Source organism: Myxocyprinus asiaticus, chromosome 29 (genome assembly GCF_019703515.2).
Source record: "Myxocyprinus asiaticus isolate MX2 ecotype Aquarium Trade chromosome 29, UBuf_Myxa_2, whole genome shotgun sequence".
Classification (NCBI taxonomy): domain Eukaryota; kingdom Metazoa; phylum Chordata; class Actinopteri; order Cypriniformes; family Catostomidae; genus Myxocyprinus; species Myxocyprinus asiaticus.
The window spans coordinates 12,199,380-12,212,991 of NC_059372.1; the positions used below are offsets into that span (position 1 = coordinate 12,199,380).

At 37.5% G+C, this 13,612-nt stretch overlaps 1 protein-coding gene across 1 annotated transcript in view; it reads left to right on the top strand.

Moving 5' to 3' along the window:
- Positions 1–3,719: 3,719 nt before the first annotated feature.
- Positions 3,720–13,612, top strand: part of LOC127419914 (copine-9-like) — a 66,610-nt gene continuing 56,717 nt past the window's right edge. Inside the window, exon 1 of the mRNA XM_051661732.1 lies at positions 3,720–4,408. Coding sequence (XP_051517692.1) covers positions 4,308–4,408 — 101 coding nt within the window. The 5' untranslated portion in view covers positions 3,720–4,307. The remainder of the gene's footprint in view (positions 4,409–13,612) is intronic.

Sequence of the window (13,612 nt, forward strand, 5' to 3'; positions counted from 1 at the left end):
AATCTGTTACCGCGATTGGCACGTTACTAATGAGCATATTGCTGTGCGTTTTCATTTCTTCTCTCAAGCTATAGGTTTCTGGCATCTCAAGGACGGCGGGACACATGCGGTCTTTTGACTGCAGGTGTAATGAGAGTCTCCCACACACTGTTTCTAGATCCATCCCTTGTTTTGAGTTTGTGACTGGAAAGATAAGCAGATATTCTCTTTAAAGGACAATTAAATTTCCCTGTAGATGGGTTCGCCTAGAGAAGTTCCTCACATCTGAGGGCTTGCCTGAGTAACCAGACAGGAACGAATGCACACTTTTTTTTCTCTCCCTGTCCCCCCTCCCTCTCGCTCGCTCTCTATCTGGCCAAGACGTTCAATATCCCATCTTCTGAAAGCAATTGTAAAGTGCCTCAGAAATTCTGCATATAACCAGCAGTTAGGGAATGTGGCCAGTAGATATAACATTATCTTCCTGCAGGGCATCAATCTGTTATTAAAATTGGGGTTAAAAGTCTGGTCACTTGGAAAGATTGCTGGAAAGAAGATGTTAAATATACCCAATTTTTTTTCTTTTTTTGGACATGTGCCCTTGCAACCATGTTTTAACAATCAGTTCTTGTAGTCAACTTGTTGAATGCAGGAGAAATGGGCAAGAGTAAAGACCTGAGCGTCTTTGACAAGGGCCAAATTTTATGGCCAGACAACTGGGTCAGATCACCTCTGAAACGGTAAGGCTTGTGAGGTGCTCCTGGTCAGCAGTGGTGCGTACCTACTGACAGTGATCTGACAAGGCACAAACTGGCGATGGGATGTTGGGCGCCCAAGGCTCATCGATGCGCGAGGGCAACGAAGACTATCCCGTCTGGTCTGAACCAACAGAAGATTTACTGTGGCACAAGTCACAGAAAATGTTAATGATGATTACGGGAGGAATGTGTCAAAACACAGTGCATCACACCCTGCTGCTTGTGGAGCTGCATAGCCGTAGACTGGTCAGTGGCCATGATGACCCCTGTCCACCATCAAATGCACCTACAATGGGCACGCGAGCATTGGAACTGGACCTTGGAGCAGTGGTAGAAGGTCACCTGGTCCGATGAGTGCTATTTTTCTTTTACATCACGTGGATGGCCGTGTACGTATGCACCATTTACCTGGGGAACTGATGGCACCAGGATGCACTGTGGGAAGACAAAAAGCCGGTGAAGGGAGTGAGACGCTCTGGTCAATGTTCTGCTGGGAAACCCTGGGTCCAGCCATTCATGTGGACGTCAATTTGACATGTGCCACCTACCTAAACATTGTTGCAGACCAGGTACACCCCTTCATGGCAATAGTATTCCCTGATTGTTTTAAATGGTCAGAAAAACAATATGCTCTCTTAAAGGTAAACAATGACCCTGAAAATCAAATCCAGGGGCAAATATATAAAGTTAATTTCTGACAATGACATACATACAGTACATTTACACACACATACACTGATGAGCCAAAACATTATGACCACCTGCATAATATGCTGTTGGTTCTCTGCATGCAACCAAAAGAGTGCCGACCCACCGAGGCATGGACTCTACAAGACCCATGAAGGAGTCCTGTGGAATCTGGCACCAAGATATTAGCAGCAGATCATTCAAGTCCTGTAAGTTGCGAGGTGGAGCCACCGTGGATCGCACTTGTTGGTCCAGCACATCCCACAGATGCTCAATCAGATTAGGATTTGGAGGCCAGGGCAACACCTTGAACTCTTCATCATGATCAATCAAACCATTCCCAAACAATGTGTGCAGTGTGGCAGGGCGCATTAGCCTGCTGAAAGAGGCCTCTGCCATCAGGGAATACTATTGCCATGAAGGGGTGTACCTGGTCTGCAACAATGTTTAGGTAGGTGGCACATGTCAAATTGACATCCACATGAATGGCCGGACCCAGGGTTTCCCAGCAGAACATTGACCAGAGCGTCTCACTCCCTTCACTGGCTTTTCGTCTTCCCACAGTGCATCCTGGTGCCATCAGTTCCCCAGGTAAACGGTGCATACGTACACGGCTATCCACGTGATGTAAAAGAAAATGGCACTCATCGGAGCAGGTGACCTTCTACCACTGCTCCAAGGTCCAGTTCCAATGCTCGCGTGCCCATTGTAGGTGCTTTTGATGGTGGACAGGGGTCATATATATATATATATATATATATATATGCATGTATGTGTGTGTGTGTGTGTATATATACACTACCGGTCAAAAGTTTTGAAACACATTCTTTATAATAATTTTTTTTCTTCACATTTTAGAATAATAGTAAAGTCATCAAAACTATGGAATAACATAAGTGGAACAATGGAAATTATGTTGTGACTAAACAAAAATCAAAAGTGTGTTATATATTAGCATGGTCAAAGTAGTCACCTTTGCCTAGAATTTTCAGAAATGTACTCGACATTTTCTCAACCAGCTTCTTGAGGTATCACCCTGGGATGCTTTTTAAACAGTACTGAAGGTGTTTCCATCTATGTTGGGCACTTTATTGGCTGCTTTTCTTTATTATTTGGTCCAAGTCATAAATTTCAAAAACTTTTTTAAATTAAATTTTAGTTTTATAATGAAATAAATTAATATGGTTGCACAATTATATTTTTGTCAACAAAACTAATTTCAAACATTTAAGCAAACGCCTTCAGATCAAAAGATTTTTAAGATCATGAGAAACATTTCAGTCGTGTTTCAAAACTTTTGACCGGTAGTGTGTGTATATATATATATATATATATATATATATGCATGTATGTTATATGTATATATATGTGTGTGTGTGTGTGTGTGTGTGTGTGTGTGTGTGTGTGTATATATATCTATATTCAGGGTTGTGAGGGTTACTTTTGAAATGTATTCCACTACAGATTACAGAATGCTGTAATATGTAATTTGTAACGTATTCCGTTAGATTACTCAAGGTCAGTAACTTATTCTAAATACTTTGGATTACTTCTTAAGCACTGGAAGATTTTTTTCACTTGTTTTGACTATAAAAACTCTGCCAGTACAGTAAGACAAAATACACATGTTAAAAATACATTCTCTGAAAAACCTAAATATCTTATGCAGTGTTGTTTCTAAAACAAGATAAATCAAACTGATCTTGTTTTGAGGATTTTTAGATGTTTTTACAGGAAAACAATACAAAAATTATCATCAAGAATAAGATTTTTGCTCTAATATCAAAGGTCTTACTAGAAAACGTGAATTTTCTTGATAAAAAATATGATCGTGCCTGGTAGCGTGCATGTAAAATAGATAGAAATAGCATTTTAGCTTAGCGTAAAACTGAGAATTTACACAAGGTTTATTTCTATTTCTTCTGCTCCAAACTTACTTCAAACTTACTTCTCTGTCTGCTCGTGTGAATGTAACACATCATAAGAAAGTGTTTCACCGCTGTTCAAATGCACTTTGGATCATATATATGTATAAATGTTTTCCATCTGAAAGGACTAAATATTAAATGATACAAATGACAATAAAATGCAAAGTAATCTCTTCAGTAATCAAAATACTTTTTGAATGTAACTGTATTCTAATTACCAATGATTTCAATTTTAACTGTAGTGGAATACAGTTACTTATATTTTGTATTTTAAATATGTAATCCCGTTACATGTATTTCGTTACTCCCCAACTTTGTATGTATGTGTGTAAATATATATATATATATATACATTTATTAAATTTATGCAGACGGTTTTTATCCACAGATTTAAAATATTTTCAAACAATTACCATGTCTAAAAAACATGGTTATACCACGATCCCTATTTTTCTTAGTGGCAGGCTTGAGTAGTTTTACTGTTTATATTGCGCAATGCAACATATACCACAGCTGCTAACTGGATTGTAAAAGCTGGGGCACTTGGAAAACTGGATATCTGAAAATCGAATGGATTAAACATCTCCAAAGGTTTCAGAGCCCTATCTGACACCACATCTCATAAATATTGGATGGCTTCTGTAATATTAAAAATTAATGTTTTCAATTTAAGTTTTCAAAGCGGAGTCTGAGTGTCCGCTCAAAGAGAGAGGGCGAGAGGAGGTCCAGTCAGACTCTACCTGCCGATCAAACGCGCGCAGCATCACACGCGGACGAGCGCGCGCTCTCCTCCAGGTGCGCGAGGGGGTCAGACTCAAACGGACCCGATGATGTTCGCGCTCTTCAAATTTTAAGGAGAAAAACATTTCTGCGCCGAGTGCTGGGTTATAATACACCTGTGACGCCCGAGGCGAGTGAGACCCAGATTTTGGAGTGATCTGCATTCTGCAGACTTATGTCAAACTCCCGAGGAGCTGCAATGGCATCGATCGGGGAGTTTGATCCGCTAAACAGCAGCGTACCTGCCACTAAAATAGAGATCACAGTCTCGTGCAGGTAAGACAGTGAATTTATGTGCGACGACGTGTCGTAAAAATGATTTAATTGTCTTTTTTCTCTCCTTTGGTTTGCTTTATGTATTTAGATTTGTTCATATGAAAATATAGTTAACTATTAATTTACATTTGTTCATTTCGGAGATGTCTTCATCCGAAGCGAATTGATATGATCGTACGGATGCAATAACTATTGTATATCTGTAAGACAAACATCACTCTTGTTTTCTATAAATTAAATACCATATTCACCTAAACGATAGCTGGAAACAATGAAAATAAAATAGAGGATTTCACTAATAAAAAAGTACGAAATACCTTATTACCATGTTTTTTTGGGACATGTTCCATGGTAGTACCGTGTTTTTTAGACGTCCCATGGCAATACCTTGTATTTTGTAAATTGACAATGGTTATACCATGTTTTCTGGACATCTCCCATGGCAATACCATGTATTTTTCAAATGTACCATAGTAATACCATGTGCTCTGGACATCTCCCATGCCAGTCCCATGTGTTTTGAACATGCACCATGGTAATACCATGATATCTGGACATGTACCATGGTAGTAGGCTACCATTGTATTTTTTGAAGCACCTTGGAGTGCCATGTCAATACCATGGGTTATTAATATGGTAATCATTCAGTGCAATGTTATAGCATATATTAAAGTACCATATATGATACCATAACTATACCATGGTACCAACACAGTACTTTTTTTTTTTTTTTTGGTGTAATCTAGCAGCTTCTATTAGGTTTTGGCTGTTATGACAACAGGCTGTTTCAAAAACCTACTGAGCTGCCTACCTAGACAGCATTTTTAGGCATCGTAGCTGCCTTCGAACCACTCTTGCTTGAGGGAATGGGAGGATTTAGACATCATAAGTATGTTGATCTTGAAATGTTATTTTACTTTATTGGCCTTTTCACATTTTATGTTGAAAGTTTACAGTATGTGAAAGTTTTACCTGAAAATAAAGGGGTGTGATTAGATGCTTAGGTGTTTCTTTGATTTAGTTGTTATCAAACAAACATTGCTACTGTATAATCCAAATTTCCAGTTTAATCTGTGTTTATAAAGGGCAACCTTTTTGAATGCCTGGCTGACCTCATCCCTCGCTGTGTACCTCTGGACTGTTCTTTCCATGTTGGACAGACACCACTGGCAACAAACAACAGCACAGACTCTTTCCTGAATAATGAATGTGTTGACTGCTGATGCTGTCTGTGTGTTTGCATAAAGCCTTCACTTCAGACACGGCTTGCCCATATATCCAAGGGAGGTCTCTTTATACATGAGACACATCTGCGGCCGCAAGGCTCTGCCCGCTGAGCCTTCAGCAGTAATTTGGATGAGGTGGAAGACGTGGCAAGAAAATGGAGCAAGTAGTACCTCATGGTACATATTTCATGGGAGCCTGCTGGGAGATGAATGCGACAGATCAGAATTAATGAAAAATGAAATACAGCAAAGAAATGTGCACCTAAGTGTTTCGCTTCTAGATGCCCAGTGGATTTCTGCTACACTTTTGACATGATGCAGTTCCTTGTGGGATTTTAACTGGCAGTAGACATCTCAGCGGTGCAGAAAATCTGAGTTAATGGTCACAAAGTAGCAAGACAAGGTGCAAATAGGGAAGAGTTTGTGGACTTTCTAGATAACACTGAAATAATCCCCCTTACAAAGTACAGTGATGGTATCAGATGGTAATACCATGAAACTTTGAATACCTCTAAGGTACTATAACCTCATGAGACCCGAACGTGACTGCTGTGTGCATTTTCCATTTCTTTTGTTGATTTGCAACTAATAGCACCTAATAAAGATGAAAAAATAAATAAAATAAAAATAGATCTTAGTTTTCCTAAAAATTGATGTCCTCATATGTGGACAGCGAGACTAAGTTGTGAAAGTTTAAATAATACCAAGCTATAGAAAGTCAGACAAATTGTTTATTATGTTTCCAGGAATGTTGGTTATTCATGTTTTTTGAGACGTTACAGATATTACATCAGAAATTAGCATAATTAATTCTGATTGAAAGTAATGGCCAGCATCATCCAATCACTGCAAACTATATTAAAATAAAATTATACATTATAAATTCTGACTCTATGTTCTGATTACCATTGTCCCATGTCTGCCAACCATGTTGAGTGGTCCAAACATCATCTGCAGCCTGAAACTGAACTTTTGGTCAGATTTTAGGAGTGAATGCACAATAGGAAGCTCCCTTGCTCCCTATTTAGTGAATGACTTAACCTCCAGTGTGTTGTCTGTCTGCACTGGTCTCAGAACAGTTCCAAATGCACCTTATTTTCAGCCTAACTCCATATAAAGCCTCTGAAAGCAACATTTTTCAGCTTTTGGATGAACCCATTGATTCTCAATGTGATAATGCACAGTAAATATAGGATTTCTAAAGAAAACATTTGCTAAAGTACACAGTGTACATTGTGTTTAGCAGTGTGGCGTTTCACGATAATTCACTCAAATTTAAAACATTGCATATTGGATGAAACTAGAGACTCTAATCTTTTGACTCAAACAGGTTTCAATGTAAAAACTTAAATAGGTTTCTTACCAGATGTAGTTTTGGTGACGTTTCTCCCAAAGACAAGCTCCACTGTTGTCTGTGCAATGTTGTTTTGTCACATGACTCTGTCTGTCGAAAGTTTGACCCTTAACTGACAGCACAGAGTCTCCTGAACTGAGATCAGTCAGTTTATATTAATTTAAATTATGCATAGCGAAGCCAAAATAAAATGTCCACGCATGTGGCCGCTATGTCGCACAAGGTTAAATAATGGTTTTGATATTTTTTGTTAGTGTAGACAATATTTTTGGACATAACTGGATATAACTTTTAAATGGAACATGCCTAACAATGCAATGTTGTGAAAGCCTAAAATGCTGTCAAAGTAGGCAGCTCTGGCAGCTCACAGCCATAGTAGTACCTGATTTATCAGCAGAATAATAACCAATTTATAAGTATATCATTTTGTGCTGGGGAATTTTGGGGGCGTTTGTATGCGAATGTGTACCACAGCTAATAAATAGATTTTAAAAGCAGTGAGCTTTCGAAAACTCAACCCGGTGTAATGATAAGTTGTAATAATTAGTACAAGAAGGGGCGAAAACGTCAGAAAACCTACAACTTTTTCTCCCATAGAGAAAACTGAAAGCAATATTCCAGGTTTAAAACAAGTTAAGCTCAATCAACAGCATTTGTGTCATAATGTTGATTACCACAAACATTTATTTTGACTTGTCCCTTCCTTTTTTTTTTAAAAAAAAAGAAGCAAATATCTGAGTTACAATGAGGCACTTACAATGGAAGTCAATGGGGCCAATCCGTAAAAATTAAAGTACTCACTGTTTCAAAAGTATAGCCACAATACGTAAACAAAATGTGTGTTAAAATTATTTTAGTGTGATAAAATATATCCAATTTTACAATTTCATTGCCATGACAATGTAATGCCATAAACCCTAAACCCCTAAAAGGTCCGTAAACCACTTAACAGCTCAAATAATAAATAAAAAAAAAAGTTTTAACAGAACAATTAATGTAAGTGCTTTTATAAAATTATAAGCCTCACTGTAACCTTGATTTTTGCTTTTTTAAAAGAAAAGGAGGGACGAGTCAAACAGATTTTTTTTTTGTAGTAAACAACATTATGCCACAAATGCTGACGATAGAGCTTAACTTGTATTGAACCCAAACAATGTTATTCCAATTTACCTAAGTTATACCCCTAACCTAAACCTAAGCATAAAGTCCAAATCCTTACCCAAACCTTAAACCTAACCATGATTTTATTACATGTTAGTGACATACAAAGGTCATTTGTATTGCTTAAAAAATATAGAATAGCCAAACTGTAGTAACCAAATTTGTTCACTGACATTTCCATTCTAAAATAAAGTGTTAGATAAGAGTCTAGCTAAAATATGATGCCTGTTTTGTATTGATTTGAAATTTATTTTGTTAAATGGTCAGTCTCTGTGAGAATAAAAGTGGCACCTTTTTGTCCAAGCCAAGTTGTATTATAACTTACTATTTCACCATCTCGTATGAATTATAATGAGTTGTCATGAGACTACTGGATGCTGAAAAACTCAAGACAGGGTGCAAATGCCCATATGTTTGTAGACTTAGATTACAGTTTAATTCTGTCCAGTAATTAACAATTGTTCAGACTGTGAGTTCATGACTTTCACTAGGAATTCAATTCGAAGAAAACTACCAATTACAGTTTTGATAGCATTGAAATACAAAACTCCAAAGAAAAATTTTATCTATAATGAAATTGCATACTGACATTATAAACCACTTTGAAAGGCAATACGTTAGTAAAAGAGTGTCTTTCTGTCAGTGCATTATGCTGGCAAATTGTGGAAGCTGTTCACAGAGGAAGCCAATTCATCAAGGTTGTTTGTCACTGTCAACACAGATTGCACCAGATGCCGTTGTGTCACTCGATAAGGGAGAGTCTGAAGGGAAACTAGAATGGGGGAATGTGCTGAAGACTCCCAGACCTGGAGATCTCGGGGAACTGTTATGTTTGTGAGGGAAAGCTTGTATATTCATATCTTTCACATCATGCCCATATTTTGAGAAGCAAAGGAAAACATTTTCCCTGCATGTTTATTGAACATATGACTCAAACTTGGCAGCACGAAAAGGAAATTGCTGTGCTGTGCTGTACTGTCAGCCTATTTTCCTTTGAGCACAGATTTCTCGCTGTCTTGTTAAAGGATGGCAGATAAGTAGATCTACTGTTTTCTTTTTGTGTGCATCAGTGTTTGAATTATATATCACCTAATCTTCGCAACCTGATTTGGCAGTTGCAGCATTCAGTAATAATATTTAGCTATTGGACTAATTTGCCCAACCATAATGGAGATGATGACATAAATGCAAAAAGTACTAGGTAGGGTCAGTACTGCAAAACATTATTTTCTCAATCAGTTATTTTGTCTTGTTTTCCAGTAAAATATCTAAACATCCTTAATGACCTTGTGAATTAGCTTGATGAGTGCAGTTTTCTTTCTTGTGTTGACATATTTCCTATTGAAACAGGAAGTTTGGGTGGGACATATCGAAGCAACCCCCAGACTTTAGTTGATGTGTTCAAGTCATGTCAGAAAAATCATATTTACGAGTTGAGCACTCATAAACGCCTTTAAACAACCAAAAGACTAGTTACGTAACAGCCATGAACCATTGGTGCATTCAAGTCATGTCAGAAAAATCACATTCACGAGTTGAGCACACATAGCCTAAACTCAACCACATAGTGGGGAAACTTGGGGCTGAATTGGGGCCGTGCTGATTAAATAATCATGGTGGAAGCAAATTTTTCTTGTGGATTTTGACTGTACAGTTTAGTTTGTATGCATTTTTTTTTCCTTACCGTTAATGAAGACTGCCAGACAAGACTCGTTTAGCTGGCGACAGGTGTTTGCAACAAAGCTACATTTCGCATCATTATATGTGGCAGCACAAAAATTATAAAATAGATAGATAATGCATCAATTACACACCTAATGCAAGGCTTTTCTCTTCATTTAGTTACATTGGTGCAAAAAAAAAAAAAAAAGCTTATTGTCTTTGTCACTAAGTGAAAAAAAGGGATAGAACTATGAAATAGCAAAACGGGTACATTCTTTCTGTCTAAAATCTCTTGAATGCACATCACATTATAAGTACAAACTTCCCAAGAGAACTTAAACGCAGCACATGATGTGCTACTTGCTGATCTGTTGCAGAGGGAGGGACATTCCATTCTAGAGAGCATTTGATTGGACAAAAATCTGTGCAGTGCAGACTGAGTCATCAATATTTTGTTCTGTTTTCCTGGAAGAAAAAGACTGTACTTTAAAATGCAGATTTCTGCTAATAGTGAATTTGTTAAGGAGTACACTAGCATATAAATAACATCAAGGTAACTTACTGTATGGGCTAAAAGTCACGAAACTCTTTGTGATTTCATTTTTTAAATTCTGATTTGATGTGATCTTTAAAACAATATAAATGTACCCGAGAAGCAAAATTGCATATTATATTAAAACTTAATTTTAAAGAATATACTGTATCTTGAATTAAATGCATTTTTTAAAAAAAATTTTTTTTTATGCAATTTGTTCTTGTTTTAAGCTTAAATCTAATTAAATGTTGTGAGGTTTATGCTTAATGCGGACGTGTGTACCTTTTTCGGTGTTAAAATACTTTCTCCTATCCCAGCTTAATATGCAGAGAAAACTATAAGTAAGCCATTGGTAGGTTAATTTTCTCAAAAACTGTAAACACAATGTCTCTGTGGCACTTTAAAATATACAGTATATGGCGTATTCGGAAAGCTTGTTTGAAAACTTTGTTTATTTTTGCAATTCCGTTTGGTGGCGTTAGTGCCACAGAAATTACACATTTTAGCTTTAAATTAAAATAAATAAATAATAATAAAAAAATTCCAATTCAGAATATTTTGACTGAAAACAAGTCTTATCTTTTTATGTTAGTCTTTTTTATTTTAGTGTGAAAGGAATAGTTCACCCCAAAAATGGAAATTCTTTCATCATTTACTCACCCTCATGCCATCCCAGATGTTTATGACTTTCTATCTTCTGCAGAACATTTTAAGAAAAATACCTCCGCTCTGAAGGTCTATACAATGCAAGTGAAAGGGTACTAAAACGTTGAAGCTCCAAAAGCACATAAAAGCAGCATAAAAGTAACCCATAATACTCCAGTGTTTAAATCTATGTCTTCAGAAGTGATATGATTAGTGTGGGTGAGAAACAGGTCTATATTTAAGTCCTTTTTTTTTTTACAATAAAACTCCACTTTCACATTCTTATTCTTGTGTTTTTGACGATTCGCATTCTTTATGCATATCACCACCTACTGGGCAGGGAGGAGAATTTATAGCAAAAAAGGAGTTGAATATTGATCTGTTTTTCACCTACACCTATCATACAGCTCCTGAATATATAGATTTAACCACTGGAGTCTTATGGATTACTTTTATGCTGCCATTATGTGCTTTTTGGAGCTTCAAAATTTTGGTACCCTTTTACTTGCATTGTAAAGACCTACAGAGTGGAAACACTCTTCAAAAAATCTTCGTTTGTGTTCTGCAGAAGAAGGAAAGTCATACACATCTGGGATGGCATAAGAGTGAGTAAATTAGCAATTTTGCTTTTCAAGTAAATATATCATGTTTTAAGAATGTTTCGATATTTTTTACTGGAAAACAAGAAATACTGTTGAAGATATTTTTTTGCAGCATAATGCTACCACTCTCTTGGTGTCACACATTATTCTGATGTTATTCTGAAGGTCATCACCTAAAGCCCAACAGTTGATGCCAGGTGTTATGTCAAGGCATCCCACTCAGTATGGTGCACGTGAAAGCACACCCTGTTGAGATGCCAGAGCTTCAGGACCCGATTTATTCGGATTGGAAACGTCACAGTTGGCGTCACACCAGATGTCAGGCAATACCTCCTGTTGCTCAGAGCCGCATCCTGCAGACTAGAGATGGAATCGATTGTCTGCTCAGTCGGATGGATTAATGCGCTCTCTGCTGTACTTCTCTAACCTTTCTTCTATAACCCTTCTCTTTCTATTTATTTCTCAAAAAGATATTATCATGCGAGGAAATATCTATGGTTCCCTGTTACTGCTCTTCCAACATGTCCATCTAGTAGACATCTGGCCTTATTTAAATGCACTGTAAGAGACCAGTAACAGACTGATGGATCATGGCAACACAAACGTTGGTTGCTGCAACTGCAGCTGTTGCAAATTTTGAAAACGTGGTTTCTTTATCATCAGTTTTTGGGTTTCAAGTCAGCAGTCCCCTCATCTAAACTTACTTTGTTGAGTTAAGAGTTAAGGCCAAAGAATACTTCGGTTAACCACATGCCACTACGTCTCCCGGACAGTGCTTTGAAAGGCTAAAGCATTCAACTGTGCGTGACACATAACGGCACACGGAAAAACGAAGTATACCCTAGTCCTTAAAGTCAACATTGAACACAGATTGCAACTTGTTTTACCTCTGTAATTTGACGTATTTCTGAATGAATCAAAACGTAGGGTGGGGCTTGGTTTTATCTATTGGGAATTGATTGGATTGTAAAAAATAGGCGTAATGGAAACAGGTGGTTGGAGGGAAGGGGTTAAAAAGTAAGCTGGATTGGTGACATCAGTGAAAAACTAATTAAAAATAACCAAGGCATGTTTTCCAATACTGTTTTTCACTAAATGAACATAAGGAAGCATAATATTTGATTGTGGAATAGCATGCAGCGATGAATCATCCACATTAAGACCAGGAAAGTGCAACTGTGGGCAGTGGTGGCTCAGCAGTTAAGGCTCTGGGTTACTGATCAGAAGGTTGGGGGTTCAAGCCCCAGCACTGCCAAGATGCCACTGTTGGGCCCTTGAGCAAGGCCCTTGACCCTATCTGCTCCAGGGGCACTGTATCATGGTTGACCCTGCACTCTGACCCCAGCTTAGCTGGGATATGTGAAAAAAAGAATTTCATTGTGTATGTGCAAATGTATAACATGTGATAAATAAATATAATTAATTATTATAAGTTATTACATAAGGAAATAGTGTAAATTTTGATTTCATGTTGGCTTTAAATGTTCATGACATTTATTATTGATGTTTGGCGAGAGAAAGCTCAAACCTGCTCGTTGAACATCAATGAGTCTCTTTGTTTAGATAGGGCAAACATAGAAGTTACTTTTGTTACTCCTTACATGGATTTAAGCCATCTTTTCAATGTGAAATAAAAAAAGAGCGAGGTAGGTACCCTGCTAAAAAGGCCAGCATTGCTGATCACCAGCTTATGTTGTGTTTTGGGTGCTGGTCCCCCAGCATGGGATGTTGGTGTGCTGAAGTTCCCTACTAGACTTTTAAACTAGCTTAACCACTTCATTAGAAAAGGTTTTGTTGGTGAAAAGCATGACTATAGTCCACCAGCTAGACCAGCACCAAACCAGCACTAGCCAGCATAAACCAGTCTATACCATCATGGGAATTGCATGCTGGTTAAGATGGTCTTTTTTTAGCAGGGCAGGCAGTGAAGTATACATTATTTCTGAAGAGACAGTTTACTGCTTTATTATAGCAGCAATTATTTTGTTCTGTCTGTGGTATAATGAGCATTTCTATTTT